Raw genomic sequence first — 14,196 nt, forward strand, 5'->3', positions numbered from 1 at the left:
GCCTGCTGGGAGTCGCGGCGCATGCCGGGAGACTAGGGGACCGTTGTGAAGGGAGGGGCTGGCGCGCGGCGGGAAAGCGGCAATTGGGGCGGGGCGGCCATGGCCGAGGCGGCGCTGCCCGGGGGCAGCCGCAGCGGCGGGCGGGCAGCGCGGCCCCGGGGGCGGCCGTCGAACCCGCAGGAGCTGTTGGAGATGCAGATCGATGACGTAAGTCCCCCCTGCCCCACGGAGCCGCGGCGGCCTCCAGCACCCCCCTTTCCCCCAACCCCGAGCTGGGGAGAGGCGCTGAGGCCCGGCCCCCCTGCCGCAGGCCGCCTGCTCGCTCACCAAGCTGCTGGAGGCCACGTCGGCGGTGTCGGCCCAGGTGGATGAGCTAGCCACCAAGTGCTCCGAAAACGCGCGGTTCCTGAAGACGTGGCGGGACCTGCTCAAGGAGGGCTACGAGTCCCTGAAACCCAGCGGCTGAGTGTGCCTGCGGGAGGGGAGTCGGGGCAGGAGCCGGGACCCCCTGCTGCCTGGGCCAGACTGAGGACTGCGGCATCGGCAGCCCCCAGTCCGGCTGCTGGGGGCGCTGGGAGGGGGGGATTTGGTGGGTGTGAGGCCAGCTTTTCGCCCTGTTGAGCAACCAACCAGCAGCCACAGGCCTGTCTTCCGAAGCTTTTCTCCTGGTGGCTTGGCTCAGCTCGGCTGTCCTCTCCCGGCATCAAAGAGAAGAAGCTCGGCTTTGTGCAGGTTGCTTCTCCAGAGAAAAATCTAGCGCATGTGCCCTTGTCACTGACGCCGCGTGATCTCTGCGGGTAGCGCCACTCACTTAGGCCGAGCAACCACAACTTAAAACTAGTCTTTCTTCTTTGCAGCTCTGCTGGCCTAAGAAGCGCATACAACATGGACCATTACCAGCTCCCTGTAGTGGTGGTCCTCTCCTGTTTACATGTGATGCATACAGAGAGAGGTTACTGTTTGGCCAAACTTGGAATTCCCTGGTTGGGGGCGGGGTGATCTCTTTTAGACAATCCTCTCTGTTTTGTTGGTCCTCTCAGGAACGTACGCAAGCCTTTAGCTGATAAGACTAGTCTTTTCTAGCTCCTATTTAAATTGATAGAGACTTGGCCTGGTTTCTGCCCATACTTACCTTTGCAACACTATTCTTGTATCCCTATTTACCAGTGGGATAATGCAGGCCTAACCAAGTCTAGAAGTTGCACACTCCTTCAAGTTGTGACTAAATCACATCCTCCAAATCTGACAGTTGTCTTAGGTATTTTTTACTATCTCATTCTATATATCTGCATTTTTTTTTAAATGGATCACTTATAGTAACTTTTTTTCTAAACCAATGTTTTTATAAATTTTTATTACTAAAATGTATTTAAAGTGCCTTATGGATCCCATATTATCCTGTGTTATAGATTTGACTGTTTTGCATAGTAATAGGTGGGATAACTGTTCAAAGGACTATTTAAAGCTTCACTTTGGGAAAGGCCTGTGAATTTCTCTATTCTGCAATGATTTGTTGAGATAATATACTAAATTGGAATTTAGCCTTGCCTCAGACAGGTAGTAGTCTCTCTTAATCTGGCATGCTGCTGTAAACAGGATTTTTGGTCTAAGAAATCATGCCCTGATCTGTAAGAAAAAGCTTAATGTCATAGCTGCTTTACCTAGAAGCATACGGAAAAAACTCCAGAAATTAGGGGAGAAGCTATAGAAGGACCACATGCTGTGACTAAGTAACCAGTGATGTTTAATTTTTCAAAGGGGTTTTTAGTTTTTGAAAAAGTTGTAACCTTTTGTCTAAAGAATAAAGTGTTAAACCAAATCTTAACTATTTTTGCTGGTCTCTTTCCTAATCCCAGACTGAAAAGGAAGCTATTGAGGGTAAACACCATTCTTTTTCCTTAATTGTTTTTCTAATTGTTTGATCTTGAACTGGACTGTAGTATTAATCTTAAACTCTATAAAATTAGTAGACATAATATTAGTAGTAGATGAGGACACAAATGTTCTGGTTGTTCACATCAAACATCTATTAATTTGTTTGCTATAAATACCCAGTACTTCATAGGCTTCAGCCAGTATAGACTCTGTCAAAATATTATGCAGTTTTAAGGGAAGGTAATGGTTTTGGCACTTTTTAAGTTGTTTAATCACCCCCACTCCCAATAATTTAAAGAAGTACTGACTTCTTTTAATAATTTAAAAGACCTGTTCAGCTGTCCCACTTCTGAGTGGCTAGGGGGCTTCGCTGTGCCATTTTGGGGAGGAAGTTGGAGGAGGGAGAGGGGAGCCCAGTGGCAGCAGCAGCAGGAGCACTGAGGAAAGCTTGAAATCTATGAGAGTAACCCCTAGGTAAGAAATTTGACCTTAGCTCATTGCAGGCCACCAATTGAATAGGCCTGGCCTTGGGAGTGAAAGTCTATGCATTTCTCCAAACTTCACTTAATGCTTGTTTAAAATACAACTGTGGCATTGTTGGCCCCCAAACTTGCTATTGGGAGCTTTGAAAGTGAGGGGAGTTAGCTAATTTCAGGCCAGCTATATACCGTGGTACTGGGTACTTAAGAATTGCTTACAGAGCTGTCTTTGTGAGCAACTGACTAACTCCTATAGATTTTTCTTTTTTTTTTTTTTCAAAGCTTGTCCCAGTAGTTTTCTGATGGCTGCTTCTCCTACACTGCTTCTGGCAGCTAATTGAGGAACACTTCATTACATAGATTGTTATGCTGAATGATGTTACAAGGTAACCAATCTCTGTATAACAGGCAACAGATTGAACCTGGCACAATGCTCTTACTCTTTAAGCATGTAGGTGGAAAATACTGAAAAGCAAAAAGGTAGTTGTATTGGCTATCTTTTTTTAAAGGAAATTGCTCACTTTGATCAACAAGTAATGCTTTCTTCCAAATAAAACAACATGTACAGTAATGGAAACTTAAACTGTTTTGTATTTTATTCGAGATACTCCCAAGATTCTGTAAACATTGAAGTGTGAATTGCACACTTCTTATTCTACATCTTACTTTTGTAATAAGTTAAGTGCAAATGTTTTAAAAACACATTCTCACCTTTTTTTAAATAAGTTTCAATTTTTTTTTGTTGCAAAAATGCATTTCTGCCCTTCTGTCCAATGAACTCACATGGCTAAAATGAGTTAGTCCCCTGAGCCAGCAGTCTCCATTGTATGGAACTTGAAAAGTGTGTCTTATGAGTAGAAGGAAAAGCCTGCTTGTATCAGTTGGGATCTCATAAAAATGTGAGCTCATCTTTGAACCTTTGTGAATGTTCAGAGAGAGGACTCATTTTCGTCTTGTGTCCAGTACTCTGTAAATAACCTATCTGTAAAACTTCAGGAAAATACTGCAAAAGAAACATTGTTGGGAGCTGCCTGACTCTGAATTAATCTCTCTGTTCATGAAAATAGAGGGCTGTATCCACAAAGGGACCTAAACATTGCAATACCCACTTCTTAAGTGCCCTATTCCCCACTAAAATTCACGCCTCCAATTTAGGCACCTAGGCACTCTGCGTTGCACAGACTTACAGTGTGTCCATGTGGCACAAGGCAGTGCTGTGCAGAGATGATCCTTGTTAGTTCTACAGCTGGAAGCAGTGTGGGCTTATTAGTTTATGTGCAGTGTTGGCTGTAATGCAGCCATATGCTACTGTCTGGTTAGGGAGCTAATGTGCTTCAAGTACCCCTCTGCAGTGGTGCCCTGTAATGTATCTATGTACCTATATGGCCCTAAAATCCAGGATTAAAATAAATTGGGGAAGTACTGAGGGGAGCTAAGTTAGCCATGGGGGAGAGGAGTGGGAACATCTGTCAAAAAACAAGCACTCTAGCCTGGCCTGTCCAGCTGTGAATTTTCTCCTGGAGTTGGGTGCCTAAGCTAACTCAGTCTTATTATGAAAGATCCCTCCTTTTTATGCTCAATAGACCAGCAGTAAGTGAACTTGGATTTGGAGTAGAGTCTTAAATCCAGGTATCTGACACGAGTTTCCTAGCAGTAGGCTGTTCAGTATTCTGGGCAGAGTCATAGTTTTTGCTCAATAGAGACAAAAAAGCAAGAGATTGACTCTGTTGACTAGTGATTAGGGCCTTTACCAGCGATGTGGGAAAGTGTTTACAATTCCCTGCTTCAGTGCTTATTCTATGTGAAACAGAACTGCTTCACCAAGAGAAATTAAGAAACTTTCTAGAATACCCATTAGACTAGCGTGTTTGGCAATTTCCAGATGCGAGGGACCAAGCTTCAAGTTCCTGTTCCAAATCAGGCAGAGTGGGAGAAGCAAAGTCACCCACATTTGAAGAAAGTACTCTCACCACTGGGATGCTGAATAGATTGGATGCATACTTGGAAGTCTTGTGCTTGTCTGTGTTTACAGGGCTCACTTTGGTGTAAGTGAGGCTGCCCATGCTTCTTGGGCTTTGTTGGTACAGGAGGCATGGAATGCCTAGTTTGAGTTCCTGATGGTTTCTGCGTGTAAGCTGGGACACTGAGCAGCTCTGGCATCAAAACTATGGTAGTTTTGTGTAAGACCACCTGTAGGATCACACCTATTTACAAAGCTAGGCAGGACCCAAGCCAAATTTTTAAGGGTACTTAAATGTTGAACTTAATTTCCCAAAGTGACAATAAGGCATCTCCCAAGGGCTTGATGAACACCTTAACAATATTACATTTTAGAATTTTGAAAGGTAGATGTGACACTAAGTTTTAATCTCTTGTTTGTCTTCTGCTCCTGCCAAAAGTAAAAACTAACTCATTAATATAAATGTATTTTCCTTATGGCTGTTGCTCCTTACATCTCTTCAAAAATGTTTGTAACCTAAATAGAGCTGGTTAGGATTTTTAATTTAATTTTGTTTTGTAAAAAATAATGAAAATATTATAATTAACAGCATTTAAAAATATTTAAATAAAACTGATCTCATTAGCCTTAATTCAAGATATCCTCAGGTTATTGATTCACAAGTTGTTCTTATTTTTTAGATTGCATTTTCATCCTGATTCAGGATTGAAAATTTTCCAAATCTCAAAAATTCTCATGACAGGAAAATTGTTTTTGCAACCAGCCCTGTTAGCCCACAAGCTTTTGTCATGTTTTTTTTCAATTTGACTTTTGGGCTGTCACTAGTGTGAACCAATATTTTATAACTTCCCTCTTGTTTTCCTCACTGCTATAAAGCAATAGATCCACATCTGTGAAGCTGACTGCAAATTTCACTGTAAATATTCAAAATACTTATGTGTATGAATTCAGTCTGGTTGATAGCGTTGACTGTGAAACTGATGTTTCAGAGCAGTCTGTATAAAGAACAGGCTTTGTTGAGTTGGGTGTAATTTCTTGCATTGGCCACATCTCAACCCAGATGAATGATGGACCATGTGTCTTCTGACTGCTCTTGCTTCCTATGGATCTTCTTTGTTTGTAATTATGCCAAACCTGGTGTATCATTTCTTTGAAAGGCCTTGTAGTCAGAGTGTAGAGGAGAGGATTCAAAGCACTGTTTATTGGCAGTATAAAAATCACCACCCAGGAAGTTATAGTACCTTTAGGAGAAAGAGAAAGGAAAATGTAATAGGCAAAAGCACTTGTACCCATTAACAGTACTAACACTACACCCATGCATCACACTCCATCTGTTAACCTGACTTCTTAGGTCTGTAAGCACTTTGCATTCTTCCTTTCACACCACCAGCTTTCCCTAGTTCCCTGAAACTTACTCCAATATTCACCCTGCAAGGGCTTCACCTTTACCCCGTCCTCCCCCAGAGTGCCTCTGTGCACCACCAAGTTCCCCCTCATCCCCATTTCTCACCTCTTCCTTTATATCAGAGTCCACTGATTTTTTTTTCTTCCCTGCTAGCAATGCTGTGTTCACTACCATTCCCTAGTCCACTGGAAGGGTTTTCTGTGCACCTTTTCTCCCATACCAAGGTCCCCTAAGCTCTCCTACCAAGTGTTCCTTGCCTCAGTCCTCCATAGCAGTAACTGTGAAGTGCTTATTCCTCTATTTTCTTCATGGTCTCTCCATCCTCACAACCAGAGTCTCATGTTTCTCATATTTCCTCCCTCTTACACCAAGCAAAAGGCTTTATGTAGTCCCACTCATCCCTTATATCTTTTGGTGAGGGCTCTGTGATTGCATCAGGACCCCTGTTTTCTCTCTTCTTTACTAAGAATCATGTGCATGGCCTCATTCCCTCTTCCATGGTATTTCTTTGGCAGCCAAGTCATTCAGGGCATCAATACATTCAACTGCTGTGGGGCTCAGTAACCAAGCAGCCCATGAAGACTAGATATAACCTGCAGCAGTTCAGCAAGTCAGCAGCATTCTCCAGCTGGGGCAGCATGGGAGTCTCTGAGGTCCTACTGACTGCCTTTTTCAATCGGTTTCTTCTGCAGCATCTGCTGATCACCAGGGGGTATAGAGATTTGTGGCCCATGGCAGGGGCTGCATCTGGGTTGCAAGCAGCAGCCCGTGGTGGCAAAAGGTTGCCAACCATTATTTTACTGGTTGATGGGCAAAGAGGACATAGGTGTATTGGGTTGGAAGATGTTAACGAGTGTCCTCTTGTTATCTTGGAGCCTACAGTTGCTGGGGCATCCTTTATACTAAAGTGATTTTTGTGAAGTAGTATGTGATCCCTTTGTGAAGAACTTAAATCAAGTTCTACTCTGTATTGGTATAACAAATGGAAGAAAAAATTTCTAAGATTAAATGTTTAACTTTGTGTGTTCCTTCTTGTAAGTATTTAACATGTAGGGAAAATAGATCAAATGTTCTATGTAACAAGAACATTATGTTGATGCATTGGTGTCAGAATTTCAAAATGAGCATTGCAAGAGTGATGGCATTAATATATTAATTCAAGAGAGGAGATTGGATTCAGACATCGGAACCAGCAGGAGCCATAGGATCAGAACTACTGGCTGGAACTAAACCCTTATATAATGAACAAAATGCATTTGAAATGTGGGGAGATTTGCTTTTAAGCTTTTGCTATTCTGGCTGAGCAAAACAGACATGTAGAGGGAGGGTTTAACCTAAAGACGTAGCTAGGAATTTTGGCACCCAGGGCAGGGATGCTCATGGAGAAAGGTGTGCATGTTTCACTTGTTTCCATTATTTGATAGTTTTTAAGCAAGTCATTCAATTGTGTTTTTATTTAGAAAGGAAGCAGAAAGAAAACAAAGAACATACCTGGTATTTCCACTTGAAGTAAAGAAAGCAACTTCAATATAAAAATGGGTATCCAGCACAGTGCATTAGTAAATACAATGAAGAAAAAGCGTTTTGCAAGGGTCATCTCTTTTTTAATATGATTCCGGATTTCAGTTGCTGTGATAGCTGTTTGGTGAACACTATAGAACATACTTCCGTAGGAAAACACAATGATGATAAAAGCTGCCAAGTTTACACCTATTTAAGAAGTTAAGGCATGTTAGTGATTTGATAGCAATGATATGTATATGACTTGTTAGCAAGTTGGGGAATTTATAGAGCCGGTAGTAAATGAGAATCTATACCCAAATTACTATCACAAGGGGATTTCAGATGCATTCTGTACTGAAGATTCTGCCTATGTATCTAGGGCATTGAAATTAATGACCCCACTCAAAGTAGAGAGAGAGGTAGTTATGTTACTGTGAGGACAGGGTAGATAGATTGGAGCAGCCCCAGGCTGGCAGGCTGACCCCCCTGGGCCCCCTGCCAGCTGGGGCTGCTCCAACCCAGCTCAACGTGCTGTGGTCCTGGGTGCATGTTCAAACAGCACACCTGGGAGCAATAAACTGCAGAACAATAAGGGCTGGAGTTTATTGCTTTCAATTAATTGTGCCTGTCGATGCGTCCCCGCCCCTCCCCCCCTTGGGTAAAGATGTTTTAAATCTTGGTCTCATTATTGCTTTATTTCTCTGACAAAGTTAATCAGTTCAGGTACTTACATGGCTCTTCATCTCCACAGTATCAGGGCATCTTGCCAATCATTAATGATTTTAGGCTCATAACATCCTGCTGAGATCAGTGCCTGCATTCTGCAGAGGGATAACTGTACCTTCACTATTTAAAAATAAACACCTCAGGATCTTCATGAATTTCACAATGGTCCAAATTTAAAATATGGACAATATATGGTGTAAAATTCAGTTTTGGGGTACAGATTTTAGTACTTTGGTACATCAAATGTAATTTTCTATATAAATCTGAGCAGCCAGATATGGAATTGGACAGGCTACCGATGATATTTGTTTGAAAACTGGGTTTGCTACATAATCTCATCCAATAGATATGAAGGAAGAAATGTAATATACTTACCTAAGAAAATAACAACAGAATAGATCTGGCTTCCTGTACTTTCTGCCTGTTCTGAATGAAGCGGGAAACAGACGCCGTTGGTGCCATAGTAGTTTCTGAAAAATTCCTTATTGCTCAGTGGAATAAAAGCAACCACAAACCCAATAATCCAGATGAGAATCAAGATGGAGATTGCCCTGCACTTTCCTGGCTTCAAGCACCTAAAAGGGTAAACTATGCAGATGTATTTTTCCAAAGTCAGGTAAGTCAGAAGTAAAACTGAGACCTCTGTGGACAGAATAGCCAGTGATCCCACCAACTGGCATTGGGTACTATCCATCCACAATTGAGCATGCTTGTTGTATTCTCCACGGAATTTAAGATCAAAGCCTCCAATCACAAACAAATATATTCCCATCAGACAGTCAGCACCTGTAGAGGAAGAATTTAACAGTACAATTTACATGCACAAAAATGGAAAAAAGTCATATTATATGTACATCATAATCTTCCATTATACTATACTCACTCTGTATGTATGTGTTCATATACAATCAGTATTGCAAATGGAAGCCTATTGATGACTATAGTTAAGATTGTACAAGAAGTTTCAATCCTAATATCCTGGCTTTGGTGACTGCCTGAAATTTTCATTATTTGGACCAATATTTTATTTTCCATGCTTGTTTTCTACCCAAAGGTTTTTTAGTCCTTTGTTGTTTTTTTAAGTTAAAGTAAAAGCAGTTTAGTTGTTTATGAGCACAAGTGGAAAATATGTAATTTGTACACATACATCATTAAAACCCACTCTTTTAACCTTTATTTGAACAGTTGTAGTCACAAAATAACTAGATTATTTAAATTTGGTGTGGAAATCACAAAGTAGAAGTGTGTCTGCTGGCATACAATAATTTCATTTTGACTTGAGCAAGATAACTACAAACATCATGTGGGATGAGGCACAGTACAATTCACACAGAGGTTTTGGCTATGATTGAAAAATACCCCATGACAGATGTGTGCCCATCTACTTAGCTCAACAGTGGTATTGACATGGTATTGACAGGTTTCTTGTACATTCTTGAAAATTTGTAGAAGAGAACTCCATAAGTGACCTTAAAAGACATCTAGTCTCTGTTGCATATCTTCTAGAACAGTGATGCTCAACCTTTTTCCTTGGAAGGCCTGATGGGCAGTGCCAGGCTGGTGGCCAGTGCCCAAGGCAAGCACACCAGTACCCCATCCAGCCATGCCAAGGGGTCTAGCCTGGCCTGGCCCTGAATCTGCTGCTCAGGGGGTAGGGGCCATGGCCCAACCCTGATTCTGCCACGCAGGGGGAAGGGGAAAGTGGGTGAAGAAATCTGGTATTGGGGAAGGGTGGCAATATTAATGGGCTCTGTTCCTTCTGTCAAATTCCCCTACTTGTGGGGAGCCCTGAGGGCCACATGCAATGGCTCTGCAGGTGGCATTTGGGCCATGGGCCAGAGGTTGAGCACCCCTGTTCTAGGGTATATAGTCTAACCTCCCATGTTCAGAAATCATCAGTGTATAACAAGGCCCCTAAAAAATAATGCCATTAGCTAAAAATTCACATGTTGAAATTTAAAAGAAGTCATGTTCCTTTGTTTTGCTGTGGACTTTTGAGTGTTCAGGGTGCATTTGATACACATTTTCAGGCTTTGCTCCACAGCCACAGGGACTTATAAATAAATTACCTTTGAAATAACATGCAAAATTCTCAAGCAATGTGTCTTTTTTCAGCAGTAGGTGTTTTAAGGTTAGTAGTAAATATCATAAAACTGGCGATGAACTTGTATGAGATGTTGACACTGCAGAGCAGGGAGAGAGAAGATTTCTCTGCTGTGAACCTCTCAAGCCATGTTTACACTCCCTTTTTGCGTATCTGGAACTGCTGAGAAAGAAACCCAGCTTATTCACTACTAGCGTATTGAGCTGTGGGAACTGGGCAGAGTAGACAGCTCAGAGGGATCCTGAGTGCATGTTCATATGCTTAAGATCCCTCTTGTGTCTGGACTGTCTGCTGTGTGCTATGCTTAAGAGTGGGAGTTTGGGGTATGGGTTTTCACCCACTGGTAGGCCCATGGCTCAGCAGGGAGACAGTAGAGAAATAGGCATGAGATAAGGTACTTTGACATGTGTGTCCAAACCAGCTATTCCAATACTTTGACAACTCAGACAGCTTCAAAAGTCCTAAACAATGGACTTGTTGCAATCCTATTTTACACATTAGTAGCAATGACTTTCTAATGCTATTACTGTAATCTCATGAAATGCTGAATTTAAGGTTAACCCCGTCGTATTTAAATCAAACACACATGCAGGGTATTTGAAGTTATATTTATCCTATTACAAAATAGTTTGTCTTAAAAAAAACAAACCCCACAATCACACACTTATTTATAAATAATTAATAAAATAACTCCTGACATTCCATGAGAGGTGACTGAGAGCAAAGAACAGGATTTGCTTAGGCAAACAAAATGTGCAGATGAAAGTAAATTGTTAGGATTTGTCCAAAACAATTGTATCTGTATGCACAACAAATACAGAGGCAGACAAGGTTCTTTGCATGAATCTGACAAAAGATACCAGATTCACCCGAAGAACCTTGTCTGTCTGCCTATGTCCTTAGACCAACACAGCTACAACCTACTGTGACAAGTACAGATACATTCACATGCTTAAAATGAGTGGCTCTCAAGCTTTTTTGTACCAGGGAACTATTTGTAAGCATCAATGGCTAATCTCGACTCGGTGCCCGTCATTCCCAACCTGCTGCCCGCAGGCCCCAGCCCCGCAGTGTGTGGGTCGGGGTGGGTATGAGGGCATGGGGGGCCCAAGCAGCCCCTTGCAGGCTGGAACTCTGCCAGCCTGCAGGGAAAAAGCCACGGTTTCCTATGCTTTTCTCCTTTAAAGGAGAATCTGTTTTAAAGTTTGTTTGCGACCCTTTCATATATTCTTACGATACACTTTTGGGACACGAGCCATGGGTTGAGAAACGCTGCAAATCTTGGGCGTGCTTCACCCTTTCCAGCTTTGGCCCTTTTTCTTTAGTTGAGACTCACAACACTGATCCACTCTCTCAGACCTCATTGCCTTGGTCTCAGTCCCATGTGTTACTGCCCAGACCAGGTCTCAAAACACAGTGCGTCTGTCCTAGACACCCTGCTGCATGGCCTCTAAACCACCCCCATAGCCACAACTCAGTCCTGTGGTCTAAGTGTAAGGTCCAAGGGAGAAAACAACTAAATAAACTGGCCAGTTGCAACTCAGACATAAACCCCACCGTGGGGTTTTTCACAGCTGTCGCACTCCTACCCTAAGGCAGACTTGTTCTCTCAACCTCCATGGTACCCCCATTATTTTCTGACAGCCAGCTCTGTCCACAGCTCCTCCCCCCATAGTGTTGCAGGCATAGACTAGCTGCCTCAGGCCAGAGGCTGGGCGGATATGCACCTAAGCCCTGCCCTCTTCTGGTCACCTGATCCAGCTCTGCGTATAGGGCCCAGGTACTACTGACTCCCAAATCAGCAACCCCACATCTGCTATCTGCAGTCTGGGTCCTGCATTGCAATGTAGCCAGGGTACTTCCACCTGTTGCTCCTCGCAGCCATGTTTTCTGCAAACTGCACTGGCTTTGCTCTCCCCATGTTGCTCTGCACTCTTCTTTCCAGTAAGAGGAGCAGGGGGGCCCTGTTATACACAGTATAGTCAGATGACAACTTGCTCTCTACAGTAAGTGAACAAAGGCAGAATCCAATAACCTTTGCATTGTTTGGGGTAGACTATCCTGTATTATAACTGGTGAAAACTGGAAAAGTAATTGGCTAAACCAACTGTATCGGTGTTCGCAATAATAAATAGTGTAGGTAATTTAAAACCAGGTTTTTAAAATGTCTCTTTTACTCAAGGACTACTTACAGCACAGGGACATTATTGAGATGGCATGGAGCTTGTTCTCAGACCTGATATAAGGTCGCATGCAGATAACAAAGATATTTCCAAAGCAAGTGACAGCAGACACAACCCAGACGAACACCCTCTGTATAATGCTTGCCAAGAGATTTTCGAAGGATGAAATTCCATCGGTATTTGGTTTACAGCTGCGCACGTGAGGGGCATATCCACAGTACTGGAATTTCTTAAAATATCTGGGTGAGGAAGAAAAGAGGGTGAAAAGAGGCTAATTTGTTTGTGGATCTGTTTTTCACAAAAATATCTGAATCTGGTATCTATTTAGGAAAAAAAAAAACAACAAAGTAAAATATGTTTATATGGTTATGAAACCAGTGGTAGAGTTTTGTTTTTTTTTACCATGCACAAAAGAAACTTCTTTGTATAAAATTTGTCAGAGTTAAGAATTAACTGAATAATGTTGTATGGTAGTTTGACACTAAAAAATGCCATATATGGAATTCCAGTAGCAAAAATACCATTGAAAACTGTATTTTGACTACAAGCTATGCAATTAAAACATTGTAACAGTGTAATCCAACAATCACTTGTCGCCAGTGAGCAAGGGGTTAACTGCCTTTGGCTCTAGTTCCCCTTTCCCTAGTTCATGCACTTAGGTGAAGGCCCATAAAACATTTGCTGGAGAATGAGAGGGAGGAGTTCATTTATAGGAAAGTAGGGATCTAGCATCTGAGTTGGGTATTTTCTCTCTGTTTGCTTAACATATGACTGTTGGTTTTTATTGCTAGTGTTGATAAAGATCAGGGCCTGTTTATCAGCTGAAAGAGACCTAGTATGCTGAAAGCATGATAGAAATCTATTAATAATTGTTTTCATCTTAATGATGATAACAAACAAACTGATGCTCTCAGTATTACTTTAGATCTGTGATTCTCAACCGGGGTGGCATTGCTCCCTTGAGTGCCTTGAACTCTTTTAAGGACACCCACAGAGTGCCATGCAAATGTTAACACTGTTAGGTGTGCAAACATGATTCACAAGACAAACCCAGAAATTTCAAACATGAATTCATAATGTTAAATCATCCTGACCCCTTGTGGTCTTTCTGAGTTTTTTGTAACAGAAGAATTGCTCTATTATTTTTCTATAGTCAAAAAACAAGTGAAAACTAAAAGTTGGTATTTGAGTCTAAAATGGTTGAGAACTACGTATTTCTCTTTTTTTCTTAGTAATGCACTCAACTTAATAGACTTCCTTAATTAGTTTCACTCATGCCAGTCCCCATACGTTTTTCTTCTCAACTGTTCTATACTTTGTCAAGGTTAAAACTCAAACACAAAGAGGCAAACTGGAATAGTCTACTTACATGTGGGAGAGATTTCTAAGGGGCTTGAACATTCTTCTTTGGATATTTGTGATTTCAATGCCTTCCAAGCTGCTGTAAACAATATATTCACAATTAAAAAGGCAACATAAAGTCTCTAGTAAAAAAATAATAAAGCTTATTGAAGGTATAAAAGTATGCCTATGATTACATGAAACTTCTGATGATCCAGAATTGTATCTACCTTGTTCATACCTTTGAAACTTTCAAAAGAAAAGTGGAAGTGAAATGAGATAAAACACAGTTAATTCTAATAGATCTAAATTTTTTAACAACATGAGGGAGCTTCTTAATGGTGTCATTACCCAGCACTATTTGTAATTATTTTATTGCCATTCCAAAGGCCTGTTCTAGTGATACTCTTAATTATTCTAAGGAAATATAATAGCATGTTCCCAGAATGGTATTTTCTAAGTGTAAATGTATCTTTCATTCAAGAGGATGTTAAGTACTTCACTATCGTGGAAGAGTATAACTACAATTCCCCCCATCATGGGGTGGAACATTGCTGACAAGAAGCATCTAGCACATCAACCAAAAATGGTGAAATGTTGACTATTCTTGCAAAACTGCT

General features: G+C 41.7%; 1 protein-coding gene across 5 annotated transcripts in view; it reads right to left on the reverse strand.

Annotated features, from left to right (window-relative positions):
- Positions 1-2,927: 2,927 nt before the first annotated feature.
- RXFP1 (relaxin family peptide receptor 1) overlaps positions 2,928-14,196 on the reverse strand; it is a 102,855-nt gene continuing 91,586 nt past the window's right edge. For 4 of the 5 annotated variants that reach the window (XM_019481449.2, XM_019481450.2, XM_019481448.2 and 1 more), the window contains 5 exons: positions 13,605-13,676; positions 12,245-12,474; positions 8,324-8,734; positions 7,211-7,429; positions 2,928-5,555 (listed from right to left, as the gene is read on the reverse strand). In XM_019481449.2, the coding sequence (XP_019336994.1) occupies positions 5,248-5,555; positions 7,211-7,429; positions 8,324-8,734; positions 12,245-12,474; positions 13,605-13,676 (1,240 nt within the window). In that variant the 3' untranslated portion in view covers positions 2,928-5,247. The remainder of the gene's footprint in view (positions 5,556-7,210; positions 7,430-8,323; positions 8,735-12,244; positions 12,475-13,604; positions 13,677-14,196) is intronic. The other variant, XM_014593955.3, reaches the window with a different exon arrangement.

Source organism: Alligator mississippiensis, chromosome 2 (assembly GCF_030867095.1).
Source record: "Alligator mississippiensis isolate rAllMis1 chromosome 2, rAllMis1, whole genome shotgun sequence".
NCBI classification, from domain to species: Eukaryota; Metazoa; Chordata; order Crocodylia; family Alligatoridae; genus Alligator; species Alligator mississippiensis.